Source organism: Lepidochelys olivacea, assembly GCF_965140295.1.
Source record: "Lepidochelys olivacea isolate rLepOli2 genome assembly, chromosome: 1".
NCBI classification, from domain to species: Eukaryota; Metazoa; Chordata; order Testudines; family Cheloniidae; genus Lepidochelys; species Lepidochelys olivacea.
The window spans coordinates 163,774,771-163,799,055 of NC_140411.1; the positions used below are offsets into that span (position 1 = coordinate 163,774,771).

The 24,285-nt window shown below is 40.1% G+C and overlaps 1 protein-coding gene across 1 annotated transcript; it reads left to right on the forward strand.

Moving 5' to 3' along the window:
* The first annotated feature begins 220 nt into the window (after positions 1-220).
* VPS26C (VPS26 endosomal protein sorting factor C) lies at positions 221-24,285 on the forward strand. Its single transcript, XM_084631693.1, has 8 exons — positions 221-326; positions 7,262-7,405; positions 8,821-8,970; positions 15,433-15,513; positions 18,541-18,615; positions 19,559-19,709; positions 20,029-20,181; positions 21,677-24,285. Exons 1-8 carry the CDS (start codon positions 270-272, stop codon positions 21,757-21,759), a joined length of 894 nt encoding a protein of 297 aa, XP_084487819.1. The 5' UTR covers positions 221-269; the 3' UTR covers positions 21,760-24,285.

Consider the following 24,285-nt stretch of genomic DNA (forward strand, 5'->3'; position numbering starts at 1 on the left):
TCCGCCCCCCTTGTGATGTAGGGAACAGAGGGCGAGGGTCCCGCCGCGGCTAGTTCCACCGTTGCTATGACTACCAGGGAACGGGCAGAGCCATGTTGTATAAGGATGCCATTAGCTAGGGCTATAAATGGCATGGGGGGGCGCTGATGACCCGGATGTAAATGGCGCGCCCCACAGGGTGGGAGGACACAAGCCAGGAGTCCCGCGCCCGGAGCACGTGGGCGGTCACGTGACTGGACGGGCAGGGGGCGGGGCTGGGAAGCGGAGCGATGGGGGCCGCTCTGGACATCAAGCTCAAACGGGCCAACAAGGTCTATCTCTGCGGGGTGAGTGCGGGGCCCGGCGCGCTGCCGCTGCCCGCTGCCCGCTGCCCGCGCTGGCTCCGGAGGGGGGGCCGTTGTCCGCCCCGGTAACCGTCGAGCCCCGAGGAGGCCGGGGACCGGGCTGGCGGGGGGTCGCGGAGCCCCGGGGCGGGGCTGCGGGTCTCTGGCGCCTCCCGCCCCTGCTCCAGCCCCAGGGTGAAGCGCGGGCCGGGGCCGGAATCCAAACGCCTCGCCCGGCCCAGCTGGGGTCCCCCCTCCCCGGCTTGATGCAAGCCCGCGCTGCGCCCGCCCAGCTCCTCTCTCCCTGGCCGCCTGGGGGGCCGGTTCCCGGCGCTGCCTGGCCGCGGGTCTGGGGCGCCGCCTGCCTGTCCCTCGCCGGTAGAGGGGACTGGTCCTGTACCTTCCCGGCGTCTTACCAGCCATCGGGCAAGTAACGGGTGACGGAGCACCTGCCTTCTGATTTCCGCTTCCCCCCGCCCGGCCGCCCGCGGAAAATGGAATGGGTTTGCTCTCTTGCGATGTCTTAAATAACAAACTTCCACCCTTCTAGCCTATCCCACCTTTTATCCGTTGCAAAATGAACAGGTGCCTATGTGGAAATCCTGCATTATACTGATCTTTTCGGAAAGATGACACTCTGAAACCTTGCAGTTTACATGGCACATCAGACCTCCGATTTATACACTCGGTTATTCCCCTCCCACAGTCCCCTCGGACTCGCTGACCTACTGTCAATTATTTTGATATTAAATTATATTTATGTTTATGCTGTCCCCAAACTTAATTTTTTTAAATATACCACAGACTTTTGAATTGGAAAACAAGTAACAGCTTTGTTGAAGGTTGTGACAGGGAGCATGGAATGTAAATGTGGCTTTTGTTGTTCGGGGTAGTGTATTTCCTTTTTTTGTGCAGGGACACTGGTGACTAATTTGAGGTGAGGGTTCTCCAGTCCAGAACCATTGACAGCACTTAGTCTTAGTCTCTGCAGCTACATTGAACCAAAAACAGTTAAGAATGCTTACTTGATGTTTCATTGCTGATCAGTTTTAGCTGAAGCAGTCAGTAATTGCATTTAAATCATTATAATAGAATATTAGGGTTGGAAGGGACCTCTAGAGGTCATCTAGTCCAACCCCCTGCTTTAAAAGAGGACCAATCCCTAATTTTTGCCCCAGATCCCTACATGGCCCCCTCAAGGATTGAACTCAGAACTCTGGGTTTAGCAGGCTAATGCTCAAACCACTGAGCTAGGGATTCCTTCTTGCTTATAAAGAACAAATCAGGGGTTTTTTTTGTTTGTTTTTTGTTTTTTTTAAATTAAGGGTCTGGCTGTGTTTGTATGTTGCCACTTTAAAGAGATTAAAGGAAATGTATTCAACAAAGTTACCTTTAGTACCCTGACTAGACAGGAGAGCAGAATGATCTGAGAACACAATGTTGAAAGAACTATTTAGTTCGCTGAGTGCTGTACTAGAGATAGTGTATGCATCTTTGATCAGGTATCCCTAGGAATAGTCAGTAAGTTAAAAATAAATCTGTTTTAATTAATCATGGGAGTTACTTGCATGGTGTAGGTTTTCTGTTCTTTTTTTAGAAAGTCACTTGTCACCACACTTTACACTGACATTAGCCAGTGGTAATAATGTCTTTTATTTATAGCACCTTTCATTCCACAGAATCCCAAAATATGCTTTCACAAACAGTACTTGTATAGGAATGCCTTCACCTACGAATGCTCATGTTGCACCCAAGTGGTGCTGTCTAGCTATGTAACTGCAGGTGGCAATATTACACAGTAGTTAAGATGGGGAAAACAAATTACCAAATCCAATTGAAACTGCGTTTGGATTTTAGGCAGATATATTAATGCCTTAATTAACCATTACAGCTTGCTGCATATTTTTGTCACTAATATAATTATATATAAAAACTATGTTAAAATAACAAGGTTGCAACGTCAAGCACTTCAAAGTTAGGAAATGACAGTATGAAGATTCCTTGGGCTACCTGAACTGGGCACCCTTATGCATATCTATTATTATAAACTTGCTCTGTATCGCATAGGAATTCTGCGGCAGAGCCACCGGTAGAACCCCGTTATTTTGCCTTGCATTCCAGTGTTTTAAATGCAAGGGAACATCTTTCTCTTCTTGCAACCCTCTGCCTCAATCACAGTCCATCCTGTGCAAAGTTTATATCTGAATAGGGCCATGCTGGAGGTGGAAGGGATTGGTAGAAGAATAGAATGCTTTGGCAGTTTTGGGCTGTAGAGATGCCCATAGATACCTGGATAAGGATGCCTTAAGTTGGAACAGCTCCAGAGATCACTCTAATTTATTCTGGGGGCATTACTGGATTTCAGAACAATCTAGACTATCAGAAGCATAAAGGTAGCTTAAAGCTACCTCTCCCATCACCACCTTCCTCTGGCTCTGACTTCAGTGCTGTGCCATCTGCGATGCAGCACAAAATCTGGCCTTCAGAATCTGTTCCCAATTCTGCCAGAAGCAACTTTGTCCTACCTCTCAGGATATGTCTACGCTGCAATAAAAGACCCGTGGCTGACCTGGGACAGCTGACTTGGGCTTGTGGGGCTCGGGCTGAAAGGCTATAAAATTGTAGTGTAGATGTTGGGGCTCTGATTGGGGCCTGGGCTCTGAGACCCGATGAAGAGGAGGGTCTTGAGTTTAGGCTGCATCCTGAGCTCTGAATGTCTACACTGCAGGTTTGTAGACCCACAGACCAAGCCCTGTGAGACCAAGTCGGCTGACCTGGGCTCTGAGACTCAGTGCTGTGGGGTTTTTTTTTATCTCCGTGTAGATCTACCCACTGTTAGGAGGCATGCAAGTATCAACCTAAGGTAAGGGAATGAGGCTTTGCTCAATTATGAAAGCTGTAAAGTGCACCAAATTATTAACACCAGTCAGTGGAAGATCTGAGACTCATGATTCCTTCCTGGTACTGATCACACCTTTCCCCAATGGTTAAAGCAGAATGAAACAGGAAGAGGAGCACTACTTATGCCAGCTAAGTAGTGGAGGGAGGGAAAATGTGGGGGAATTCTTGTCCCACTTACTTTAGCCCTTGCCTTCCCCTAGTTGAAAAGGGCAGCAGCTGCTACTAAGCCCTTCCCCTCTCTGAAGTTGTAGTCTGTGCCTTTGGACATGTCAGGGTTGCCAGCATATCAAAGATCTTTGGGGTTGGGGCATGCTCAATGTAGATGGAATGTTCAGAGATTTTTAGTTGAAAGCCTCAGACATGTTCCACTGAACATTTGCAAAAACAAACAAAAAGACTTTTAAAAACTGTATCTTAATTTTTCCAGTTCTGGGTTGGTTTTTCATGGGGACAGCAAAAAGTAGTTCTAACCTGAGCACTGCCCTGGTAAACATCAAGTTCCTGTGCAACACTCTGAAAGCGCTAAAGCTCCTAAAAGAAACTGTTGGAAAATATTTTTTGAACGTTGGAAAAACTCCTTATTTTCCCCTAACCTCATTATCAGACAAGGTTGAACTGTTTTGCTGAAAATGGCTGGAAAATCTCAGCCTGAAGCAGAGAACTGGCATTGAGATTCTCAGCCTAAATGGTTAAAGTTATAAGTAACTGAAAATAGGGGATTATAGGTGAAATTTTATAGGTATAGACTATAGGTAATCTTAACTGTAGACTTTGCGCATGTTACACTAATGCACTAGGCGTTATAGCATCTAAGTGTGAAAACTTTGGGTTTTTTTACACTAATGTACTATATATACGGCTTTCGTATAGGCTACGGTTCAGAAATAATGTCTTACTGAGCTTTTTGATTTGCTGTTTTATTTTGCTAGAGTGGGCTCTTCATTCTGAAGTTGGTTCCAGTGAACCAGTGTTGCTTGACATCCTACTTTCTTTTGGGAAGACCTAAAGTCCATTACTTAAGTTTCCTTTTCTTGTATATTTCTCTTGTTTCTGGAATCTTTTCATTGTCTTTTTGGCAACGTTGGGCATAACCATAAAAGATACCTTTCATATTGAATTCAAAGGGAGTTACAGGTGCTTAGCACTACCCTCGCTTTGGTCCAGTGTTGTGACATTCAATTTCTGCTCTCTCAAATACACCTCAAAATTCATCTCAAAAAAGGGAACTCTTAAAATGATTGGAACAATTCCTACACTGAGTATATGATCCTTTTTTCATTAGCAGCTACCATGTATCAATTATGCAATTCAAAAGGAGGTCACAGTTCCATTATTTATTTTATTTTATCTATTTATTTTTTATATATATTCCTTTAACACCTAGAATCCCCCATTGAGGATCATCATGCTAGACAAGTAACAAAAAAGACAGTCCTTACAGGGTAGGTATCAGATAGGCAGATGAAACCAGGGCGTTGAAATATTAAAAATTTTGGTTCCATTCTGGTTTGGGTTCATAGGTATTTCCTAAGTGTCCAGTTCGGTTCCGGTTCAGACACTAACTTAGTTACCGAACCATCATTCTAATTTAGCCACCATTTGAACCTTTTCAGATATGTTTCTGGAGATTAATGTGTCAATGCAAGCATAAGAGTATGTAACTCCTAGCAAAAAATACACTGATAAATATTTCTTTGTGTAGAAAAAAATATTTTTTTCTACACAAAGTTGTACTGGTGCATGCAAATTACATGCTCCAGCACTCAGTCAGTCAGTGAAGTGACAAAATGAATTTCAGCACAGAAAATGCCCTTTCTATGCTGACTTGCATAGCAAGGACAAGCACTCAGCAAGAAGTGTGAGTAGACAGAGAGGACAGGAAGGTGTTTTGACATAATAAAATCCCCAAAGTGTGTGCTTTGGAGAAGAAAGAAATGAAATGTCCTCTAAGTCTGAATCTAACAACAGTAGCTCCAATAACAGGGTATATTTGGGGAAAGTAAGAGTATGGCTAAGGATTTGCACACTAATAAAAACTGTCTGCCTGTTGCCACAAGGTGTTGGTCTGGAATAACGAGCTCTTTAGGGCAGATGGAACAAAAAATCACTTTGCTAGTTTGTGGTGAAAGCTCCTGGCAGGGAAAATACCGAGAAAGGGGGATGGACTAAGGAACAGGCAAGCAGTTCTGGCTTCCTTAGTCAATAAAGGCCCTATAGACAAAGGGAACAATCCAAGGAGCGAAAGACAGAAAGAATTTTCAGTCAGTCTTGTAGTGAGAAATAGTCCCAGAAAGTCATGGACCTCTGAGACTGGAATTCAGCAGATTGTGAACTTCCCTGAGGCTAGGGTGGGACCTTTTGGGTGAGCCCTTGAGCAGCCTAGTAATGAGAGGTTTCAGAGTAGCAGCTGTGTTAAGTCTGTATCTGCAAAAAGAAAAGGAGGACTTGTGGCACTTTAGAGACTAACCAATTTATCTGAGCATAAGCTTTCGTGAGCTACAGCTCACTTCATCGGATGCATTCAGTGGAAAATGAATGCATCCGATGAAGTGAGCTGTAGCATTTTTCACTGAATGCATCCGATGAAGTGAGCTGTAGTTCACGAAAGCTTATGCTCAAATAAATTGGTTAGTCTCTAAAGTGCCACAAGTCCTCCTTTTCTTTTTTTCTAGTAATGAGAGAGTTGCTGAATAAGATGACATATTTGATGCTATATTATGATGACTGGGTAGAGCCATAGCACTCGTGTGCATTTGGACGGGATCTCCCTAGCAAACAGCTGCAGACTAAACCCGCCAGCAGCAGCAAACAGCTGTTTCTGAGTGTTTCTACTCTGTTAGATCAGTTTTTCTTCACTGCCCAATTATACCAGCACTTCCTACGATAGCTACGTTTCTTAATTCCTGCAGGTCCACTTCTGGCTTCCTGTGCTTCAGCTTCTCATGCTGTGATCCCTGAATTGCTACTGCAATTCCTTTCTCTAAACCTTTATTACATCAGACTTGTGACCCAATTTCTGTTTAGTACTGACACTTCTCCACTGTTAAGGGAAAAGTACTGATGCCCTGGCAGCTACCAGCTGAGCATTATGTAACTGTATTTCTTAACTGGTGTGAAGTACAATCATATTGAACCATTACAACTTCAGCATTAACTGAAGCTCACATGCTCATCATTTTCCACTTTGATTACTGTAACCTACTCTTCACTGGGCTCCCAGGACCCACATCAGCCCCTGGAGTCCATACAAAATACATCTGCTAAGACTTTGCCCACCATTCTGACCAGATCAACACTCTGCTGTCCTTGCTTCTTTGATCCTTCCACTGACTTCACCATATTAAGTTCAGACTTCTTATGATCATCTTCAATATCCTGCCTAGGTTTATCCCTTTCAATTTATCCATTTTTTTTTTATGTTGCTACTCCCCCCCTTCTTCACTTCACCTCCACTCCACTTGAAACAACAGCTGTGAAGTCCTGTTTGTCCACTTCTTTTACAACAATACTTTTCCCCTGCTGCTATGTATTATTACCTTCCTTGAACAGGTCTGCAGAGCAATCCCCTCTCATTTAAATCCCTTCTGAAGGACCGCTTCTTCAACACCCATAGAAGCTAGCTGACCAAGCCATCTATTTACACATGTCATTTATTTATAAGTAAATTGCTCATTTATGTGGCGGAAAGATTTTGAAGACTAGGAGGGAGGAGCATACAGATGCTGGAACAAAATTTGAGTTAGGGTAAGGGGAAGAAGAGAGATTTGAATTCTGGAAGCAGATTGGGTGGGAGTGGAGTTTAAAGAGACTTCTGCTTGCCATCACCTTGATCACTTAACTTGTATTTTGTATCCTTTTCCCCTGCCTCCTCTCCATCAATATGTCTTTTCAGACTGTGTGTTTTGTGAGGCAGGAACTGTCTTCCTTGGCACTTGGAAATCATCTAACATACTTTGGGTGCCACTGCAGTCTGAATTCTAGCAAGAGAAGAAACTGATAAAATCAATATGTTTTACTTGTCACCTTTTCCTTGTTAGGAAGTTCTTTCTGGAGTGGTGGTCATAACAAGCAAAGATGCAGTCCAACACCAGGGTGTCTCCTTAACAATGGAAGGATCAGTAAATTTGCAGCTCAGTGCCAAAAGCGTTGGTGTGTTTGAAGCTTTCTATAACTCTGTTAAGGTAAGAAATACGTAGATTGGTTTCTTGGATACAAAAGTTGTGTCTAAACCAAATCTCTCCTTAGTAATTCTACTTCTTTATGGTTGTGTCTTACTTCAGTGCATGCAGGTAGTTTAATATTTTCCCAATCACTGCCATTATCTAGCATTACACTGTGAGCTTCAGAGGCAGAAAAATGTTTTAAGACAGACCCAGCCTAGGTAACCACAGAGTTAAAGAAACTTTGTCAGGATATTTACTGCTGTAATGTGCCATGCCATTTGCATGTAGCTGTAACTGGCGTGAGAAGCACAGTCCTGCAAAGGGAAAATGAGTAAAACTGTTCTAGAACTGAATTCTTATAAATAGAGTGAATGTGAGGGCTCCAAGCAAAGCTGCAATGAGAAGCCTGTTTTTAGTTATATAAAATATCTCTTCCAAATGTGAGCCCTAAGCAGCTTGGTAGTTTACTTTTGAGAGGAGGTGAGAAATACTTACTCTGAAAAGAAAGAGAGCCTCCGTCAGTCTATTCTGCTTCATGTGTCAGCAGAGATGAGCCAAAACCCCAGGTTTGAATAGTTCCAAACTTAGGGGAGATCCATGTTTTCCCCAACAAAGCATTTTCAAGCAATCAGAATAGAAATTTTAATTCCATTTCAGCTTTTGAAGTTTTTTAACTTCAAATGTAAGTTGCTTGATTAGACAAATGACCTTCGAACAGTAATTGGGGGCCATTGTCTTATCGTTGGCATTGGGTGTTGTAGCAATTTAAAACAAAAATGGTTTGAAAAGAAAAATGAAAAATCACAAGGGAAAATAAAATGTTTGTCAATGCTCTATTTGATATTAAACTAATTTCTCTGCTCTGGGAGTGCATGTATTTTATTTATTTATTTATTTATTTTATTTTTGCTGTTCCTACTCTGTTGTCTTTTAATTGATGGAGGCATATTTCATGAGATTTTGCATGCTTCTCCAGTCAAGCGCCAAACCATAGTTTGTCATTGTTCCAACAACATTCTGATGTTAAATATATAGTTTACCTTTGGGAGCCCTTCTTCTCTCCAAGAGCTAACTGCTCAACTGGCATATACACATACAGACTCCTTCTGCTGTTTAAGGTTTGTGATTTTGATAATGGAACAAGAAATGTACTGCTTTCAAAAGTGTACTAGGTTCTACTTGTTAGCTTCTTAATGGGCTTAGCCACCAATCTGACAAGGATGCAAAAAAATGTACAGACTGTCATGGTAAGAAACATTAAGTAAGACCACTTTTTACCACAGTATGAGTTTGTAAAGAATTGTTTGTAGGGGACACAGACACTTGAATTTTGAGATATTTGGAAAGGCTGATAGGGTTTCATGTGGCTCTGTTATTGGGCCGTTATGAAGCAGACTGCTTTATTTTAAACTTCTCAATGTTTATCTTTACAGCCTATTCAAGTTATCAACAGTACCATAGAAATGGTAAAACCAGGAAAACTTCCCAGCGGCAAAACAGAAATTCCTTTTGAGCTTCCATTGCATGCGAAGGGCAACAAAGTTCTATACGAGACATATCATGGTGTGTTTGTCAATATTCAGGTGAGACAGTTTTCTGCGTAGGGAAAATGTGATGAACTTGCACTGTCTGCAGGAACTATACTCTGAGAAACTTCTCTAATTGCACTGTGGGAGGAAACTATCTGGTGGTACCATAACTGTATGTTATCAATATTTTTGGTTTTGTCAATTTTGTGAAGTTATTGCAATGCTCATGTACAGTAACTAAAAATTAAAGGTCCTTTAAATTAAAATTCATGTTCCAGCTGTGGGGGATTTTTTAAATTTACTGAAACTCTAGTAGGAAAAGATTATATATTGGTTCAAACATTTCCCAAACATCCATCATTGTGGTATTTGGGTGTACTTTACATGGCTTAAATTGAGTCAAAAGTTTCACAATTCCTTTCAGCTCACAGCTGTTGAGACCGAACAAAAATTGTCCCATTAGCTAAGTCTCCAGGATTTAGTACTTCAGAGACAGTGGAAGGCCTGTGTGAAGAGAAACACTTTGGATTTCTTTCCAAACATGGCATAACAGCCCTTTTAAGATCTCAAAACATTATCAGGAGATTATATAAAATCTCCATAGGCTTAAAAATTATGCTTGCACTTTTAAAACAAAATATTTGGGATTGTTTTTTCCTAAGTAGGAGTTTTGGTTTTTGTGTTACTTATATCCCCTGTTGCAAGGATCCTCAGATACAGCCTTGGAAATGTAAGAAAGAAGAACAAAGTTACTGGGGTTTTTTGTTTTGTTTTTTTGCTTGAAATAAGTTTTGTCTTAAAAACAAAGAAGGAATCTATACTGTTCTTCACCCTTTCACATCTATATTTTGTTTTTGTTTTTTTTAATGTAGGGTCATTTTATAAATTTAGAATCAAGAGGGATTGATTCATTCAGTAGGTTCAAATATGAAGTATAGTGTGACAGTGATATCCTAGCACAGGATATTGTATTATACCTGTTTTACACATTTAATGGTTAATAAGATACATTGCCTGAATTAAAACTCTTTCTTTAGTCCCTTCATTTCATGTAGGAGCTGTTATTAGTTTATGGGATGGGGTCTGTGAGACCTTCTCTCCTCCCTGCTGGAGGTGTCAGCAATGTGACACTACCTCCATCACTCCCCAACTCAAGGAAAACCCACTCAAGTCAGGCTACCAGCAAGACTCGGTTCCCCAGAAGCCGAGAAGGGCCAGGAGGAGACATTGGCCAATCAGGAGCCAGCAGATCAGTTAAGAAAGCTTTCCTGTTCCCTCACAAGGGGAGTGCTGGGTGAGATATACTGAGGAGCATTTCCTCTGTCCTATCCCAGAACGCCAGGTCTAGATCAGGGCCTTGACTTAAAGTGACCAAGTGCTTGCCTCTTACATTTATTTGTTAGTTTGTTTAATGGCAGAGACGGCCAAATTCAGAATTTAACTGTTTAAAGACTGATGACAAGCTTATGGCATGGGCTGCCCTGCTCTGGAATGGCTGCCACATCTTGTGAACTGAGGCAGGAAGCGCTTGCAGTGCCATGCTCAGCCAGCAGGGAATGCAGTGGAGTAGCTACACCTGTGACAGTTTCTTTTGTGTACATTATAATATTTTCTAACTCTTACTTTATTATGTAGTAACTTGTATCTCCCATTTTATGCACTGTCTGTAGTATTATACCCCAAAAGAAAGTGCTTACAGTTAAGTGTCTTTCGATGAAACTTGAACATGACAAGTTACACAAGTGTTGCCAAGATACTTTTTTTAAAAATACCAAAACAGATTGACCCCTCACTTATCTGTTAGAGAGGAGTACAAATTCACTCAGGACAGGGCTACACGCTGTTTTGGAATCTGATATCCTATGCTCATATGTCACCAACATCCATTCCTGATTTGGTGGCAGCTTGCTACACAAGATGATGCAGTCTCTCTCCTTTCTTTCCCAGGGTCAGGTACAGTTTTTCCTAATTTCTTTTTTTGAGGAGAAGTCTCTTATGAATCTTGGTAACTTGTCTGAAATGAAAGGGGACAGAAAAATATTTCTGCATTACATCTTATTGACAGGTTTCAGAGTAACAGCCGTGTTAGTCTGTATTCGCAAAAAGAAAAGGAGTACTTGTGGCACCTTAGAGACTAACCAATTTATTTGAGCATAAGCTTTCGTGAGCTACAGCTCACTTCATCGGATGAAGTGAGCTGTAGCTCACGAAAGCTTATGCTCAAATAAATTGGTTAGTCTCTAAGGTGCCACAAGTACTCCTTTTCTTTTTACATCTTATTGAGTAAATCTTACAAGAAGAAGAGGAGGAGGAGGAGAAGGGTGTATGCAGACTATTACAGGAGGACTTAATAATCCATCAGTTAATTGTAATCTATAATTACTTTTATAGTATAAGGAGTGGTGAATGACATGAATTTGGTTCATGAATAAGGGCTGCACCTCTGTTACCTTTAGTGCCAAGTAGAAGTATGGCCATGTAATATCACAGCTGAGTTTTACACATACAAGCCACAAAATTGAAAGCTGTGGTCCCTTAGAAACCAAACCTCTTCGCTTGTGCATATTTCCTATGACTTTATATAGCAACAGATTAGCTACCACATTGTATACACATTTAGGCAGACAGTTACTGTGAGAAGTACAGCTTTGAATCTTTTGATTTTTGTATTAAATGTTTTTACCATAATGTTGCATTAATATTAGGTGGGGGGGTTTCTAACTGAAAAGTTTTCCTCTGGTTAATGTGATGTAAGGAGGCATTTTGAAAATCTGGTCTTGAACATATATATTTTTTTGTACTAGTGGGAGACTCCCCCTCCCCCCCCCCCCCCCCCCCCGAGAAATTTTATGTTTATTAAGATAAAGCTCAGAGGAATCCATTAAAACAAATTACCTTCAGAGAGATGCTTTGCACTAGAGTACTAGTAAAGAATCACCAAAATCTTCACATCTGCCCCCCCCAGCCATTGCTGTGAGTATATAGTACAAAATAAACTAATAAAAACTTACTTTTTATAACTGAACCGGACTTGCACAGAACACTCTTGATGAAAGTGTATTTTATCAACCTGTTGAGATGTCAAAAGTAATTTCAAGAATATTCAGAGTATAACTATAAAATGCTGCATACACAGATACCATGTCCCAGATAAGACAGGTTTAATTCCAACCTATAAAGTACTGATGAGACAACCGCTAGAATACTGCATTCCATAGTGGGCACCTTGGTCCATTAAAAGATGGTTATGATTGTAACAAAAACTAGAGACAAAGGGACTGGCTTTGAAGTAAATTTTTAGGTGGGGGGGAGATACCTTATGCTCTCAATCCTGTAGCTAGATCCATATGGGCAGAGTTCCATTGACTCCAAGGAGCATCCATACAGGCATAAGTATCCACCCACATGGACTCACCTGCAGGTTTGCAGGCCAAGAGTGCAGTTGGGTAAACTACAAATAAGGCAAGACAGAAGTCTGCAATTAATTGTAGGGTGTAAGTATCCAGGAAGGGGAGGTACTGTTTAGAATTATCCAAGGAATACAATTTAAGAGTAAAGAGATTTTTAATATCGGGGAATAACTTCTTAACAGTGATGTCTGCTAAAGTGTCAAGTAAAGGAAGGAAGCACAATTGCTTGAATTACTGAATCACTTAAAACTAGACTGGGAAAAACACTAAAAAATATAGAAAGGGAACAGTTCTGCTTTGGCAAGGGGATATACTAGGAGTGACCAAGTCACATCTCTTTCATCTCTAATTTTTGGCCCAAATCCTGGATTCAGTTAAGTTAATGGGCATATTGTCCACTGACTTCAATGGGAGCAATATCTGGCCTCCTATTTTAAACTTCTTCAGGCATGACCCATATTTTTCTTGAGGGGTGGGAGAAGGTGTTGAGCACTGAGCATGCTTGTGGTACTTAAATTATTTTTCACACAGACTCTTCTGTTGATCTCGGGTATCTGAAAGAATCTTACCTGTTCTTTTTCTGACTCTTTTTATGCACTTATTGATAAAAGCTGAAAGGTCATTTGACTCAGCAGACTATTATCTCTTTTCCATCATGTTATTTCTACTGTTATGATCATGCATATTATCAGGATTTTCCATCATAAGTATAATTGGTGTATCTGTTCATTATGAATCCTGTTGTATGTTCATGCAAATAGCTTCTCATTCAGCTGCAGCAGCTGCTTTAAGGTAGTATTCTGTTTTTTTGTAATTTGTTTTTCTAACTTCCTGGCAGTAGGATACTAAATCTTTCATTAAGCATTTTAAATTCAAGAGTTAGTTACCAGAAAAAACAGACAAGAGACTTATGTCATGAGACAACACCTATTCGTAAAAAGCCTTGGATAGAAATATGATAAGCAACTATATTGCCAGAATAAAACTCATTCTAGTCTGTCTTATGCATGCACATGAATATTTTAGATATTTTCCCCTTTTGCAGAGCAAACAGTGTGATCTTGTACATCAGACTTTTCAACATAGCCAAGCAGTGATCATCCTTCCCTCTTCTGCTTGAAATACCCTGTCTGAAGAGTCATTACTCCATTTTCAATACTAACCTTGCCAAAGGCTCATTTATATTGAGAAAGCAGCTGTAAAAGGAGTTTATCCTTTCTCCCAACCAGAAACAGCGATGTAGAGACCTGTTTGCTCTCTGTGCTTTGCAGAGCTGAGGAACTTATCCTCTGAAATTATTTAATTATTATTTAATTGTCCTGTTACTGATAGGGATAAAGGAAAATACCTGATATTTTAAAAACAAATTAATGTATTTACAGATTGGCATTTGGGTGAGCTATCAGTTTGTTTTCTTTTTAAAAGAGGAGAAAAATTCCTTTTTCTACAGATTATCTAAATCAGTTCTCTCATATTGAACTTAAGTCTCTGAATTCCCTACATTTACTCTGGGCTTCTTCACAGTACGTCCCTCTACCCTTCAAAAAAGAAAAAGCATGTGTAATTGTTAGTCATGCCAGTCAACAGTAGACTTTGATGATATTTACTTAAACTATATACCTTTGCATATGGCTAGTTTGTTTCTAAATTTTATATCCTATTGACAGCGCTTATGGTGAAAGGCTTCCTTTTCTTAATGTTGGTGTTTCCTTTACCTAGTCCTCGCCTTGGCTTTCTTCCTAATATAACATCTGTTGTCTGGCACGTCTTTTGCAAAACAATACCAGCCTACAAGTTGAGTTGCTTTCTGTAATCCAGATATTTTGTTTATAATCAGTATGGATTGTCTTGTAAGGTATGATTTTATTGGTATATATGTTACCTTTGGCCATTCTCCTATCACCTATCTCCTATCCTATCTCAGTTACCAATTCCCCCTCCCGGTCCAAAATAAAACTTAATAAAAAGGTCCAGATCAGGCCTTTCCTTAGCTTTTCACCACCTTTCAGAGTTATTGTTTCCTGCATTGCTGTACCACCCCAGAAATAAAGTGAAATCTGACTTCCAAGAACAGTTTTTGTATAGAACACATTAATATCTGTTAAAATGGATGTGCAGGGGAGATTTGATCCAATGTTTAGGCTTTGGGTAAGAAGCTATGTGCTGCTTAAAAGTGTTTCAGTAGTTTAAATAAAAAAAAAAAACAAATGAAAACAATTTATAAAGCCAAAAAGTGAAGTGGTTAAAATGTTTTTATTGTCCAAATTGAGAGGTAAGGTAAACATAAATTGTGAACAGTATATAATTTTTTTTAATTCTCGTTTAGAATAATCAAAGATGTCATTAGCAGAAACATCCATCAAAGATTTTTTTTTTTTTTTTTAATTTCATACAGTTTCAAAAGATGACCTGAGTTGTTGCAGTGGTTAGGGATTTGAGAGATGAGGGTTCAATTCTCTGCTCTGCTACAGACTTCTTATGTGACCTTGGCACTTACAATCTCTGTGCTTTAGTTCCCTACCTGGAAAATGCTACTTCCGTACTTTACAGGGGTGTTGTGAGGATAAAAAACGCTAAAGATGATGAGGTGCTTGGATTGTACTGGGCTCAGACAGGTACCTTAGATCAGTGATTTTCAATTGGTGGATTTCATCCCCCAAGGAGATCAGGAAAGGGAATTGAAGGGTGGGCATTGCAAAGTGTTCTGGGTAGGGAACATATCTTTCTATTATGTGATCAGCATTGAGAGCAATCAGGCCTGGTCCTGATTGCTAATTGAGAGCATTATTGCTGTACAGATATTCAACAGTTTATAAAGAACTGATAAATGATTAATAGATGTTATAGGGTTGTTAGATACATGAGTATTACTTTGATGGTTATAAACAACCTGTTGGACTCTACAGCACTCTATAACCATTGATTAACAATTTATTGAAGAATATATAAGTAGTCTACTGACCTTTTAATAAATTACTTATAAATGGAATGTTAATATAAATAGCCAGTGAGACTTTGTGTTTATAGAATGATTTCTCTCTAAGTCCATGCTGGAGATGGAAGAAAGTTTTGATAAGACTCTTCTATCCCCCACTCTTTCTCACAGTATACCCTTCGGTGTGATATGCGACGATCTCTACTGGCCAAGGACCTGACTAAGACTTGTGAATTCATTGTCCACTCACCAGTAAGTTGGAATATAGAGATATTTAACTCTCTCAACTAGCTGAGATTTTCACCTCTGCAGTTTTGTTCTGTTTAGCAAAGTTTGGTGCCCAGTCTTCTATGGTGATGTTCACAAGATGTAATGGTGTAACTTGTATGTGTCCTCCTATATTAACAAGGCATAAGACTTAAGGGGCGGGGTGGGGGGAGGGAGGGAAGGTTGGTGTCATGCTTTCTTTTATGTTTTGAAGTTAGCAATATTCAGGTTTCAAGCATTTGTGTTACTATTTGTATTACTGTGGCACCTAGCAGCCGAGACATGAACTAGGATCTCATTGTGCTATACTTTAGATAACCTTTTCACCTTAACTTCTTTTAAACTTACTCTTCTAACTGACACAAATATGTTTTGGATGATGAGCTTGCTTTGTTGTGAAAACCTCCTGTTTCCTCACTCAGTCCTCCCCTTCTCTCTCCCTGCTTGTTCGGTTCATCTCCTAGATACATACTGTTCTACTCGGTATCTAGATACTGTGGTGATGTGTGCTCCCATAAGTACTGTATCTTTTGGATGACCTGATCTCTCTCTCTCTCTCTCATGCTCCCTCCCCCAGGTGCTAAGCATCCTGAGCTCCCATTGGAGGTTGAGAGCTTTGGGTGCTCAGCATCTGTGGAGGGAAGATATCAAGCCTCTTGTATTCAAATGCCTAAATTATTGATTTTAGGTCCTTTACTCTAGGTGTGGAAATAGGCCTGCATCAAGTTGGAGACAAGTTTACAGCCTCTTAGTCTGACTACACTGCAGTTAGACACCTGTAGCTGGTTTGTGTCAGCTGACTTGGGCTCCGGGTAAAGGGCTGTTTAATTGCAGTGTAGATGCTTGGGCTGGAGCTCAAACTCTGGGGGGTCCCAGAGCCGAATGTCTACTCCAGCCAGCCATTAGTTCTTAATTGAAATGTAGACATACCTACAGGGACCACATAAAGCTGGTGTCCTAAACGAGTTGTTCTCATCAAGTTGTTCATAGATAGTGGTAGGCTCAGAAATGACTATTGTAACTAATGCCTTGATTCTGCAGTTAGTTCTGTGCAAGTGGACCCTTGCACCTGTGTGAAATTTATTGCAGAATCAGGGCCCACATTTTTTAGCTGTATGGCATGAACATGTTTTGCCTTTCATCATGAAAATGGGTGCAACTGTGATATCTATTGATTATAGATGTGTGCAGAGCACATGTATAAGCAATATAATCTGCACAAATTTAACAAGCAAAATACATTTGCTTCCACCCAAAACTTGTTAGAACACACATGATGCTTAACTCCTGTAAGGAGCTCTTTAAGAAGAGCTCTAATATACTTAAAGATGTTTTGTTCCCCTCGTCATCAGTGATGAAAATGAATACAGTAGAACTTCAATAACCTGCACAAAAATTGCTTCTATCAGCAAAGATTTAATAGCAAGACACTGTAGAGATCTTGTTCCTACATTTTGTAAAATGAAAAATTATACTATGCTACATTTACTAGTACATTATGAAGTATTATAAATAAGCCACAGTTATCAAAATAATGAGCAGCTTACATATTACGCAGTATCCTTGCTTTATTTCTTGTTCAGAGTATACCACTCATTAGTTCACAAAATTCAGTAATTCCCAGTCAGTGTGAATTAATTAGGTTCTACTGTACATAAAATTCTCACTGTCAGTACACAATATTATTTCCCTTAACCTTATTTCCTTTGCCAGAATTCGTCAACTGTATTTTCCCATTACTGAAAATATGTATTTATTTATGGCTGGCAGTTTCCCAGTTTTGCTGTTGTACACAAACTACTATGGACTCAAAGTAATGGAGAGTAAAACAACTGCAAAATTCAAGTTGGGCCTTCTGATGATGATACAATACTGCACCAACTCCCAACAGTGCACAGCTGGGACCCTCATCATTGATTGGCACACAACAAATCCTTACACTTATTTTAAATGGAAGCTTTGCTGAAATGTGAATGGAGCTGAACAAACATAAGGCACCTCATTGGGATGAGGGTGAAGAGAGGCAGTTACTGAAGATTTAAAATGACAATTATGTTTTCCTTTCTGCACAAAGTGTCAGACTGCCATTTCAGCAGCAATTCAGGGCCTTTTAAGTCACTTTAAACTTACTTTCTACAGTAAAACCTAAAGTAGGAGGTTGTTAAATATTCCAAATATATATTTAAAAAAAAAAAAACATAGGTCCTCAGCTGGCAAAATCAGAGGAACAACACTGAATTACACCAGCTGAGGATCTGACCCAGTAAGTTAAAAACAGCTACTGGGCCATAACCTGCTTCTAAAAGAGCTCTTGCTGGGCGGAGTTAGGGAGTTGAAATAGTGCAGGTAGGGAACTTCAGATAGAGAGGGTTAGAAAAACAATCAATATGCTCAGGATAATAGAGGAAGTGCATATATAACTTTCCCTACTATTTTCTCAAATCTGCTTACTAGGAAGGCTGAGTAATACTGGAAGGACACATTGCATCAGACCTCACAAAACTTTTAAAAAAAAGCCAGCACTGATATGTAAAATCAAGAGCCCTACTTTAACAGCATGGCAAGGTGTGCATTAGTTGGCTATTGGTTTAGAGCACTTAACCTTGTGACTCACAACACAGCATGCTCAGGGCAGGCACCAGTAGCCTAGTAGTTCATATCGTGTCATGGTTTTACAGTAATGGCAAGGATAGTTTAGAGTGTCAAAATGTGGTTATTTTGTAACACGTGGTGACTTGTGTGTGTTCCATGTCATAATCATGTCCTGTTTTCTTGCAACGTCTAATAGACTTTACATGAAATGGGTCAATTTCTTATTAAAAGAATTACACTTAGTTCTCTAAAGACTATTTCAGAGTTAGACATTGTAAAGTGATTAGGTCAGCTTCTAAACTGGTCTTGCAAGTAATGGCATATGAAAAGGGATTCTTTTCATGATTCGATGTGTGTACATTATGTAAACTCTATATACTGAGTGTCCAATATCGATCCTACCTTTTCATTTCATTCCAGCCTCAGAAAGGGAAGTTGATGCCAAGCCCAGTGGACTTCACAATTACACCTGAAACCTTACAGAATGTTAAAGAGGTAAACCTTTTGTTTTAAAAAATGCTTTAAATGGTGTTGAGTGACTCCCTTGTCTCCAGTGTGAATTGGTGTGAGGAGTGAGATCAGTGGCTACTATTAGATTCTGCTCCACAGCTAGTCATAGTTCTTCCTCTCCTCTTTTGCCAGTTTTGATTCCTGACATGCTGAGCAACATGTTTAATGGACAGCACTGTCACTTGTTCTTTTGTGTTGATGCTGTATTGTTAACAGAGCTTTCCTCAGTAATGGTTACGCGTTATTTTTTTATTTCCCCCTTACTGGGAACCAACCAAGTCAGTGGAATATGGTAGCCAAGAGCTCCCATTGACTTCAGATGAAGCTGTGAGTGCTCAGCACTTCTGTAAATCAGACCCCAGCATCTCAAGCTGAGCACCAGAAAATGAGGAACACACAATCACTTTTGGCTTAAATGACTTGCCCAGTGTCACGTAGCTATATGGTGATAGAGGCAGCGATAGAGTCCAGTTCTCAGGGCAGCATTCACTGCCTTAACCCTGAGACCCTCCTTTCTCTCCCTACAATCCCCTGCCTCATTCACTAAACACCTTCCAACTGCCACAAAAAATAAATCAGGTGTCCTACAGGCAACGGCCTCCTTCACTCAAGATCCTGATTCATCCACAGTCCATCCTGTGCAGGGACCTAGTGGGGAAAAAAAATGTTACCATGTAATTAAAGACTGTATCACAATGCTTACACTCAAGGGGGCTCCATTAACATTGCACAGGCAAGCTTGATCCTGGCATTTTCTAACTTTTAAGGGTCCTGACTTTCCAACCTTAATAATCTTTTGATGTAGGGTTTTTATGTACTTCAGTAATTCTTATGCTGCTTTTTTCCACAAAGCGAGGTTTTGCCTACTTAGCATTCTCTATGCTTTTTGTGATTAGTCATGTGACTTTTTTTCCCACTCTACATGTAGAGAGCCTCGCTCCCAAAATTTCTCATCAAAGGTCATCTCAACTCGACTAACTGCATCATTACACAACCACTAATTGGGGAGTTGGTGGTGGAGAATGCAGAAGCTGCAGTCAAAAGTATTGAACTACAGTTAGTACGTGTGGAAACCTGTGGTAGGTTGTTTCATGTAAATTAAAATCTGAATATACCACACTGGTTATCTGAATATTTATATTCTAAATGGACATAGCACACTTGTCTAAAGCAGTAGTAGAAATCATTTGCAAAAGTTACTTTTTGTGTATCAAAAGTATCTTTTTTTAGGGTGTATAGATGTAATTGTTAAACAGTGGTAAGGTCAAAGCTCTAATGGGTAAAAGGAAGGGTGTTTGGTTTTTGGCTAATGCCTCCAGCCTTTGAACTATGTTCAGTAACTTTCTAGTAGAATTAGTGCTACTTTTTTTTGTTCACCCCAATACTTGTTTTCTCCAGGTTGTGCTGAAGGTTATGCTAGAGATGCTACAGAGATTCAGAATATTCAGATTGCTGATGGGGATGTCTGCAGAAGTTTGTCTGTTCCAATATACATGGTATTCCCCAGGCTGTTCACTTGCCCTACGTTGGAAACTACAAATTTCAAAGTTGGTAAGGACCCAGCTATTTTTGAAATATTGGTACCTTCGGAATCCATGTGAAACAAGCTGCTAGTTTAAGTTTGGTTTCTAGTGGGTAAGGGGCCACAATACAAACTACCACCACTGACACTAATGAGCAGCTTTGCAAGGGAGACCAAGGAAACCTTCTTACCAACAGAGGTGGTCCTATACCAGGGTTGAAGTATATTACCAGAGCAATGTGGGGAAATCAGCACTACTGTTCTTTGAACTGTACCTGTTGTGGATAAAGAGGACTCAGGCTCCAAGCCTGTCAGGCCACTAGCTTTAGGGAATACTAAATATACCAAGCAATTTGTCTCATTAAAAACCTCTATACCATTCCTTTAGCTATAACCTTCTCCATTCAGAACTAAGTTCTCGATCTAGCATATATTGTTGTTTTCTTACTCTTAGTGGTTTCGTACGTAAGTGGTCTAAACTAGAACTAAACTAGTTGTGACCAGAAAAATTCTCTGGGAGACGCAGTTTTAATGGCAAAGATCCGGTAGGGATTAAATATGCTGAACACTCACAGCTCTCAAGAGCAGCAGGAAATTCTGAGGGTAAAATGGTGAAAAGTGATGCTTTCCTTCCATTATCCCTTTCTGTCATCACTGACACACCCACCATTCTCCCAGTCACTCAGGCCTGGAAGTTGGGGGTTGTCTGTGACTCCACTCTATTGACTCACAGCCAGGCCATATCCAAATCTGTCAACTTCTTCTTCCATAGTGTTGCTAAGATTGTTTCTTCATCGATGCACACCACAAAAACTCTTGTCTAGGCTCTTATTTCCCCTCCTGAATATTACAGTTGCCTCCCTCCTTCCTGACAACCTCATCAAATATTCCATTTATGGACATTTGAAACGTTTCTGCTAAAATCATCTTCATAATCCATAGTTCTAGCCAAGTTTTCTTCTTTTGAATCTATCCCCTATATCGCTTCTCCTTTTCCACTACATAAGCTTTTTGTGCTTGCGTTTAGCACCCTCCACAATTTAGCTCCTCCCTACTTATGTACCTTTGTATCTTAGTATCATCTCCAATTACATTTCCTCTGTTTCAACAACTTTGATCATCCATTTTTGTGCTTCTCTTATATGTGCAATGCCCTCCTATGGATTTATTTGGAGAACTACTACCCTAAACTCCTTCAAATTACTCCTCAAGATCTACTTCTTACTATGATGCCAACAGTAAATTACTAGCTAATTATGGCTAGACAGGTGGCTACCACTAATGCAATTAATCATATATTTTATGGAGCTACTTATGCTGACAAATAGGCTGGAGAAGTTGGTCATTTTATAGTGCCCTGTTGTTTTCTGCAGTGTTGAATCATCTAGCAACAGATAATCCTAAACACTAAAAACAGCTTGAAAGATTTATCTAAGGTGAAGGCAGCTGAGAGCAGGAGCCACAGAATTATCATTGTTTCTACTGTACAATTTGAGTTAATACCAGAGCTCTCTTTTTCCCTAGAGTTTGAAGTTAACATTGTTGTCCTCCTGCATGATGATCACCTCATCACAGAGAATTTCCCACTGAAGCTCTGCAGGGTGTGAATATCCGGAGGAGAATTGCTAATGGAGGAACAAGGAAATTCTTCAGCTACCAAATGGAAATTCAGTTCGTATCTTCAAGCTTATTTTAATTGAAGGACTAAAACATTTGCTCATCCCACTATTGACTTCTGTGTTGGAAGGGAGTGCATTTCTCTGTAACTCTTACCAAACACTTTGTCTATCTTCTGATATTATTAGTGAATGTGCTTTTCTGCTGAGACTCCTGCCAGGTATCTCTTTGAATTGGACAGCCATGCCTCCCTTTCTCTATTTGTTTTTCTTAAGAACCCTTAAGGGATGTATTTTACACATTCCTGTCATGTGTACAACACCCAGTAAGTTTCCATGATTAATTCATAATTTAACACTTGTGCTAACGCTTTAAATGTTTCCTTTATAAGGACCCTTGTATCTAAACAGTAACCGGCCCTGCTATGTATTGGTCCTTGAAGGAGAGACTGAGATTAGATGTTTCCTAAGCCTCATCATCATATGGATGCTGGGAGACCTAATGTTCAAGAAATGTTTTGAGACCTTTTAATGAATGGTGCTACAGAACTGGAACACAGTGTTATTGGATCAGCATCACACAAAGATATGAAGTGAAAGGAAACTAAGTATGTTTCAGTTAGATTAGGAAGTGAATCTATTAATCAGGGGAACAACCTCAGAGCTAAAGCTTTTTATTGTAACAAAGTTGATACAACTATCACACTCTCATTAACTTGGTCAGTTACTTGCATAAGTTCTACTGCAGTGCGAGGACCAACCTGTCAAAAGAGGTTCTAGCTTGCAGTTGTGGCAGATGTCCTGCGCTTGATTAGCCATTCCATGTTAATTTCTTTCCCCCCCAACTACTGAGTTCTTTACGTACAATCTAGTTGTGGTGCGAAAACGTGGGTCCTTGCTTTGCTCTTGTGGCCATGAGAGCAATCCGATGAAAGCTGCTGTCAGTATGCTTGGCTGCTATATTGTAGACTAGCTCCTTCCTATGCCTGACTTTATTGCCAGATAGAATACTTTACTATAGACTGTATAAACATATTTATGTTTTGGCCACCCCGGTTAACCTTTTTTATGCAATATGGTATTATATGGGTAATTAACTGTATCTGAGCCAGTTACTAGTTGCTTCCCCTTTCATTGGAAGGGTTAGTTGACATTTGCTGAATATGTCAAGACATAACTATATTAGGGGGTGTGGGGAAGGGGAAATGCACCAGGCAGAAATGAGTTGGGTTTTTTATTATTTTTTTTAAACTATTTTCTGATAAAAGCCCTCCATTGCTTTTTTTAGTTAGCACATCTTTATTGGGTAGACACCCTTAAGCTGCCACAGCAGGAACTAAACCAGGAGACCATCTTGTTTTGGGGAGGTGGTGTAGGGTGGAAGAATTGTGTTTTTGATAATGTAAGAAAAAGTACGTATAAAGGCAAAGTGTGCTTTTTCTGAATATACATTTGCAAATGAAACCGTCAGGGGAGGAGGAAGAGGCACTGTAAAGCAAAATGAGCAGGCACCTAAAACGTTAACTCAATCTTGAAGTAAAGACACTTGACAAAACATCTGATTTTGGCTTTACAGCTCCCTTCATCCAACAGAAAAATACTAAATTTTCCAGCTGGCTATTCAGGCCTCTGCTCTGGCTAATGGCAAAATCCTTGTTCAGCAGTTTCCATGTTTTAGGAATAAAAACCTGAACGTCTAAAAATCTAGTTTAACAACTTGCAGTATCAGCACAACATTTTGGCATTAAATCGTTCAAAATCCTCTCCTTAGCCACTGCAAAAGCAATGTTTGCATGTGATCTGGAAATACTATTACAGGATCATTTGGGGGGAAATGAGGTCTGTGACTTTCAAAGAGGCAGGATGACACTAGACTGCTAGCTATTGACCAATACCAAAATGGCCATATGAATTTACAGATTTTTAGGGATCTTTTGTAAGCATGTAATGAACATCTAATGGAAACAATATATAAATAACACTACTATGAATCCTGCATTTAGTTTAGGGAGTACTGACATTTTCACAGCATATACAGACCTATACCCTCCAGCACAGAATTACACCAACCTAGATCATCCCACTGAAGTTCTTGTTCAGATGTGACACCTACTGGAGTGTGTGAGACAAACTATGAAGATTATTCTGGATCTGCTGAAGAGGAGAGCATGTTAAAGCTCCCGGTTAATCTCGCTACATGGATGATAGCCTTTCAGCTAGGAATATCAGTGTAATAGAAGAAACACTATTTTCCTTAGGGAATAGAGAGCACATACATCCTCCCCTTCTATTTACTAAGCCATTTGGCTGAAAAGATGCAGAGGGGGAGAAAAAGTTTGTCCTCCAAAAACTAAGCTATGATTAGCAGGAAGTCCTGTGTATATAACCTCCCTTGTGCTTAACTGTACGTCTGTTTCTTTATTGTTCAGGTATGAAAGACTCTAGCTGGGTTCTTTGAACACAGTGGTCCAGATATTTTGTACTGTTTACAGCATAAACAATAGATTTTTGCCCTCA

What these genes read in the sequence shown, in the direction of transcription:
- VPS26C (XM_084631693.1), top strand. Translation starts at nt 270, where the DNA reads ATGGGGGCCGCTCTGGACATCAAGCTCAAACGGGCCAACAAGGTCTAT. An exon ending in ACAAGGTCTATCTCTGCGGG is followed by an intron (nt 327 to 7,261) that starts GTGAGTGCGGGG and finishes TTTCCTTGTTAG; the next exon opens with GAAGTTCTTTCTGGAGTGGT. An exon ending in CTTTCTATAACTCTGTTAAG is followed by an intron (nt 7,406 to 8,820) that starts GTAAGAAATACG and finishes TTATCTTTACAG; the next exon opens with CCTATTCAAGTTATCAACAG.